Source organism: Acipenser ruthenus, unplaced genomic scaffold (genome assembly GCF_902713425.1).
Source record: "Acipenser ruthenus unplaced genomic scaffold, fAciRut3.2 maternal haplotype, whole genome shotgun sequence".
NCBI classification, from domain to species: domain Eukaryota; kingdom Metazoa; phylum Chordata; class Actinopteri; order Acipenseriformes; family Acipenseridae; genus Acipenser; species Acipenser ruthenus.
This window is the reverse complement of record NW_026708195.1, coordinates 92,501-99,158: the sequence shown is the minus strand read 5'-3', so window position 1 is coordinate 99,158 and position 6,658 is coordinate 92,501. Positions and strand designations below refer to the sequence as shown.

The following is a 6,658-nucleotide window of genomic DNA, read 5'->3' as shown; positions in this document are numbered from 1 at the left end:
AAACCACCGCGGTTACAGACTGAGGCACCCACACTGCACCGCGGGAGGACTGCATAACCCAGAAACCCACCGCGGTTACAGGACTGAGGCACCCACACTGCACCGCGGGAGGACTACACCACCCAGAAACCACCGCGGTTACAGACTGAGGCACCCACACTGCACCGCGGGAGGACTACATCACCCAGAAACCACCGCGGAGATGCACCGCGGGAGGACTACACTGAGGGACCAAGATGCACCGCGGGACGACTACATAACCCAGAAACCACCTCGGAGATGCACCGCGGGAGGACTACACCACCCACAAACCACCGCGGTTACAGACTACAGGTTCCACGATGCACCGCGGCTAACCCACACTAGCGCATACGGGATACAGTAGTCATTAAGACTGTATTCACAAAACAAAACCAGATGAGAATTTCTGCTGAAGAAACTTTATTAAACTTTAACCGGAGTAGAATCATTCACATAATGCATCATATTTCCAACTTGTAAATATATATATATATACCGAGGTGGTTTCTGGGTTATGTAGTCGTCCCGCGGTGCATATATAGGAGGCTGTGTGGTCCAGTGGTAAAGAAAAGGGCTTGTAACCAGGAGGTCCCCGGTTCAAATCCCACCTCAGCCACTGACCTCATTGTGTGACCCTGAGCAAGTCACTTCACCTCCTTGTGCTCCGTCTTTCGGGTGAGACGTAGTTGTAAGTGACTCTGCAGCTGATGCATAGTTCACACACCCTAGTCTCTGTAAGACGCCCTGGATAAAGGCGTCTGCTAAATAAACAAAATAATATATATATATATATATAAGCTCAAAGAGCCAGCTGTAGTACAATTATATATAGGGCAGCAGTGTGGAGTAGTGGTCAGGGCTCTGGACTCTTGATCGGAGGGTCGTGGGTTCAATCCCAGGTGGGGGGGACACTGCTGCTGTACCCTTGAGCAAGGTACTTTACCTAGATTGCTCCAGTAAAAACCCAACTGTATAAATGGGGAATTGTATGGAAAAATAATGTGATGTCTGTATAATGTGAATAATGTATAATGTGATATCTTGTAACAATTGTAAGTCGCCTTGGATAAGGGCGTCTGCTAAGAAATAAATAATAATAATAATAATAATATATAATTATATATATCTATATAATTGTACTACAATTTAGCCCAGATGGAAAACTACAGGTTCCCAGCATGCCGCCGCGGCGCCTTTGACGTCATCGGCGAGCGGCCCTCTTTGAGAATCCGCGCGGCTGTCTTTTTGTCGTCGTTTTCATTGCAAACATTTTCTTTTAAGTATATTTATAATTAAATTACACACTACTGTAGATAAAAGGATATCAAATCACCGAAGACTGCAACTATGGGACCAAACGAGGTAAAGTAACGGCGGTATAAATATGTTTATAATGTTCAAAGCCACTAACTTCTAAAGCGTGGTGATCTGCCTGTTTGAAATTAATGACATTTTTCTTTTTTTTTTTTTTTTTTTTTTTTTTGGACGCAGATAAAAACATCGAAGTTTACTCCACCGGGTTGACTTTTCTTTCAGCTGAAAAAGGGGCTTTTTTGTACAGAAACGCACTGAAATAAACGCATTTTTTAAAAAAAAATATATGTAACCCTTTTGTGTAACATCAAAACAAAACAAATAATAATAATAATAATAATAATAATAATAATAATAATAACGAGAGGAACGAGAGCCCTAGATGAGTGTTATAACTGTACAGCTGTATTTTGTTTTACGCTGTTTCTGTGAATTAAGTTTGGCATTTTTCTTCTTTTATATTAATATAATAAAGGTCAAGGGTGAGAAATTTGGGTCTAATTTTGTGTTTTTGAGTGTGTGAGTTAAAGCTACCCTACCCGGGAATCAGACTCCTATTGCACAGCAGTGTGATCCATTCCAGGTTTTACTACCAGCTTGATCAGCCCCCAGTGTGTCTAGATAACAAGCTCAGGTGTGTCTGATTATTAAACTCCTAGTAAAACCAGGACTGGATCAATGTTACAATGCATCATGTAAAGAAAGCATCGTGAGTCATCGATACACAGTGAATCGGGACAGCATTAACTCTCTCTCTCTCTCTCGCTCTCATCTCTCTCAGTTTGATCCACAGCGTTCACTTCAAGTTTTACACATGACTGTTTTCTCTCAGAGTTTTTCGCCCTGTGGAAAATTCCTCGCCGCGGGAAACAACTACGGAGAAATCGGAGTGTTCAGGTAAAAACAGGCACTAGAGCCCAAACGCTGTTCTGCTTGACTCAGTTTAGTTTCAGTAACGCTGATGAAGGCACTAGAGCCCAAACGCTGGTCTGCTTGACTCAGTTTAGTTTCAGTAACGCTGATGAAGGCACTAGAGCCCAAACGCTGGTCTGCAAACCCTCAGTTTAGTTTCAATAACGCTGATGAAGGCACTAGAGCCCAAACGCTGGTCTGCTTGACTCAGTTTAGTTTCAATAACGCTGATGAAGGCACTAGAGCCCAAACGCTGGTCTGCTTGACTCAGTTTAGTTTCAATAACGCTGATGAAGGCACTAGAGCCCAAACGCTGGTCTGCTTGACTCAGTTTAGTTTCAGTAACGCTGATGAAGGCACTAGAGCCCAAACGCTGGTCTGCTTGACTCAGTTTAGTTTCAATAACGCTGGTCTGCTTGACTCAGTTTAGTTTCAGTAACGCTGATGAAGGCACTAGAGCCCCAAACGCTGGTCTGCTTGACTCAGTTTAGTTTCAATAACGCTGATGAAGGCACTAGAGCCCCAAACGCTGGTCTGCTTGACTCAGTTTAAGTAAAAGTAACGCTGATGAAGGCACTAGAGCCCAAACGCTGGTCTGCTTGACTCAGTTTAGTTTCAATAACGCTGATGAAGGCACTAGAGCCCAAACGCTGGTCTGCTTGACTCAGTTTAGTTTCAGTAACGCTGATGAAGGCACTAGAGCCCAAACGCTGGTCTGCTTGACTGTGTCTCTTGTCTTCTCAGTCTGTCTGCAGCTTTGGGTCCTGAAGCCACAGAAGACAGCAAGACTCCAATTGTAACATTTAAAGGTAAGAAATATATTTGACCCGCCTTTCACCTTCCTGTGGAGTCCTGGGTTCCAGTCTGAAGGGGACGGTGGTGTGCTGGATGGTGTATTGGGATTCACTGTAATCAGTTGTGATCTCTCTCTCCTTCCTCTCCTCTTCCTTTCTCTCTCTCTCCCCCTCTCTTTCTCTCTCTCCTCTCTCTCTCCCTCTGTCTCTCCCGCTTCTCTCTCTCTCTCCCTCCCTCTCTTCCTCTGTCTCTCCCCCTCTCCCCGTCTCTCTTTCTCTCTCTCCCCTCTCTCTCTTCCCTCTGTCTCTCCCCCTCTCTCTCTCCTCTCCCTCTCTCTTCCCTCTCTCTCCCCCCCTCTCCCCCCTCTCTTTCTCTCTCTCCCCTCTCTCCTCTCTCTCCCTCTCTCTTCCTCTCTCTCTCCCCCCTCTCTCTCCCCCTCTCCCCTCTCTCTCTCTCTCTCCCTCTCTCTTCCTCTCTCTCTCCCCCTCTCCCCCCTCTCTTTCTCTCTCTCCCCTCTCTCTCTCTCTCCCTCTCTCTAGCTCACGATGGTCCAGTCTACAGCCTGCTCTCCACAGACTCCCAGTTACTGAGTGCTGGGAATGGAGAGGTGAGAGCCTGGAACTGGGCTGAACTGGTTGAAGAAGGTGAGCGCGGGACTGGGAACACTGGGAGAGGTTGTTATTATTATTATTATTATTATTTTAATATTTATTTTCCAGTTGTTAGCGAATTGTTATTCACATTATATCTCCCTCCCCCTCACCCCCTCTCTCTCTCCCTCCCCCTCACCCCCTCCCTGCCTCCCCCCTCACCCCCTGTCTCTCTCCCTCCCCCTCCCTCTCTCCCTCCCTCTCTCTAGGGTAGTAAAGCAGTGTGGAGTCGCAAACCACAATACAAGTGAGTAAAAACGAGTGTTGTCTGTGTGTGTGTGTCTGTCTATCTGTGTTTGTCTGTGTCTGTCTGTGTGTGTGTCTCTTCATGTCGGAGGTCTTGCTGCTCCAGATGGTTAAAGAAAAGGGGTCTTGATACCAGGAGGTTCAAATCCCGGCTCAGCCACTGACTGCCTGTGTGTGTGTGTGTGTGTGTGCGTGTGTGAGTGTGTGACCCTGAGCGAGTCACTTCACCTCCTTGTGCTCCGTCCTTCGGATGAGACGTCAAACAAACGAGCTCCTATTGGAAGTGACTCTGCAGCAGCATTTTCATTACTTTCACTCTCCCCCTCTCTCTCTCTCTCTCTCCTCTCTCTCTCACCCTCTCTCTCACTCTCTCTTCCCCCCTCACTCTCCCCTCTCTCTCTCTCTCTCTCTCTCTCACCCTCTCTCTCACTCTCTCTCCCCCTCTCTCTCTCTCCTCCTCACTCTCCCTCTCTTTCTTTTCCAGGACCAGTCTAGAGGTTCCTGAGATCAACGCCATGATCATCAACACGAAGGTGAGATCAACACAGCCTACGCTTCCTGCTCCCGCATCACTTCCTGCTCCCGCATCGCAGCTTCAAACTCCCACACGTTATTATTATTATTATTATTATTATTATTATTATTATTATGATGTACTGGTGCACTTTGCATTGAAGAATTGTGATTCTTTACATGATAAATGATTTCTCATTTATTTTGAATTCCTCTCTCTCTCTCCCTCCTTCTTCCCTCTCCTCTCCCCCTCTCCCTCTCTTTCCTCCTCTCCCCCTCTCCTCTCCCCCTCTCTCCTCTCCCCCTCCTCTCCCCCCCCTCTCCTCTCCCCCCCTCTCCTCTCCCCCTCTCTCTCTCTCTTGCAGATAACTCGTTGCTGATGGCTGGGGGCGACAATAAGATCCACGTCATGGATCTGGAGTCCGGCGACTTCAAGGTAATAAAGACACACAAATCATTTGTTTTATTAACCAGCTCTCTCAAGCGGAGGCTCGCTGCTCCCAGCAAGGGGTTATTACACTCTCTCTCTCTCTCTCTCTCTCTCTCCTCTCTCTGCTGTCTGCTCTCTCTTTTCTCATGTTTCTCTCTTCTCTCATGTTTCTCTCTCCCTCTCTTCTCCTCTCCCCTCTCATGTTTCTCCTCCTCCTCTGTTCCTCTCTCTCTCCTCTCCCATCTCACCTCTCCTCTCCCCTCTCTGATGTTTCTCTCTCCCCTCTCCTCTCTGTATTCTCTGTCCTCTCCCCTCATGTCTCTCCTCTCCCCTCTCCCCTCTCTGATGTTTCTCTCTCCCCTCTCCTCTCTGTATTCTCTGTCCTCTCCCCTCATGTCTCTCCTCTCCCCTCTCCCCTCTCTGATGTTTCTCTCTCCCCTCTCCTCTCTGTATTCTCTCTCCTCTCCTCTCATGTTTCTCTCTCCCCTCTCTGATGTTTCTCTCTCACCTCTCCCCTCTCTCCTCTCCTCTCCCTCATGTTTCTCCTCTCCCCTCTCCTCTCTCTCTTCTCTCCCCTTATGTTTCTCCTCTCCCCTCTCCTCTCTCTCTTCTCTCCCCTTATGTTTCTCCTCTCCCCTCTCCTCTCTCTCTTCTCTCCCCTTATGTTTCTCCTCTCCCCTCTCCTCTCTCTCTTCTCTCCCCCTTATGTTTCTCCTCTCCCCTCTCCTCTCTCTCTTCTCTCCCCTTATGTTTCTCCTCTCCCCTCTCCTCTCTCTTCTCTCCCCTCATGTTTCTCCTCTCCCCTCTCCTCTCTCTCTTCTCTCCCCTCATGTTTCTCCTCTCCCCTCTCCTCTCTCTCTTCTCTCCCATCTCTTCTTCTCTCTCCCCTCTCCTCTCTCTCTTCTCTCCCATCTCTTCTTCTCCTCTCCCCTCTCCTCTCTCTCTCTCTCTCTTTCTGCCCTCTCCTCTCCCCTGATGTTTCTCTCCCCTCTCCTCACCTCTCCTCTCCCCTGATGTTTCTCTCCTCTCTCCTCACCTCTCCTCTCCCCTGATGTTTCTCTCCCCTCTCTTCTCTCACCTCTCCTCTCCCCTGATGTTTCTCTCCCCTCTCTTCTCTCACCTCTCCTCTCCCCTGATGTTTCTCTCCCCTCTCTTCTCTCACCTCTCCTCTCCCCTGATGTTTCTCTCCCCTCTCTTCTCTCACCTCTCCTCTCCCCTCTCTCATGTTTCTCTCTCCCTTCTCTTCCCCTCTCTTCTCTCTCCTCTCTCTCTTCTCTCTCCTCTCTCCTCTCTTCTCTCTCCTCTCTTCTCCTGTCCACTCCCCTGATGTTTCTCTCATCCCCCTCTCCTCTCCTCTCCTCTCAGATGGTGTTGGAAGGGCATTCTGATTATATCCACTGTCTGGCTCTGCGTGACTCTGCTGGCGAGTGTCTGTCGGGGAGTGAGGATGGAGCCGTCCGCATCTGGGGTAAGACTTTGAGGGGGGGGGCGACAGGACATTCTTTATCGGGGATGGGAATCAGACTCCTATTGCACAGCAGTGTCACCCATTCCAGGTTTTGCTACCAGCTTGATCAGCCCCCAGTGTGTCTAGCTAACAAGCTCAGGTGTGTCTGATTATTAAACTCCTAGTGAAACCAGGACTGGATCGCACTGCTGTGCAGCGGGAGTCTGATTCCCCTCCCTGATGATAACCAGCATTATTATTGCAGGGATGGGAATCAGACTCCTATTGCACAGCAGTGTGATCCAGTCCTGGTTTCTGGAGAACCACTTG

The 6,658-nt window shown here is 48.5% G+C and overlaps 1 protein-coding gene across 1 annotated transcript in view; it reads left to right on the top strand.

The window, feature by feature from the left end:
- The first annotated feature begins 1,181 nt into the window (after positions 1 to 1,181).
- Positions 1,182 to 6,658, top strand: part of thoc6 (THO complex 6) — a 10,059-nt gene continuing 4,582 nt past the window's right edge. Inside the window, exons 1-8 of the mRNA XM_059020255.1 lie at positions 1,182 to 1,383; positions 2,117 to 2,232; positions 2,992 to 3,056; positions 3,582 to 3,690; positions 3,907 to 3,939; positions 4,423 to 4,472; positions 4,817 to 4,887; positions 6,247 to 6,349. Of these exons, the coding sequence (XP_058876238.1) occupies positions 1,369 to 1,383; positions 2,117 to 2,232; positions 2,992 to 3,056; positions 3,582 to 3,690; positions 3,907 to 3,939; positions 4,423 to 4,472; positions 4,817 to 4,887; positions 6,247 to 6,349 (562 nt within the window). The 5' untranslated portion in view covers positions 1,182 to 1,368. The remainder of the gene's footprint in view (positions 1,384 to 2,116; positions 2,233 to 2,991; positions 3,057 to 3,581; positions 3,691 to 3,906; positions 3,940 to 4,422; positions 4,473 to 4,816; positions 4,888 to 6,246; positions 6,350 to 6,658) is intronic.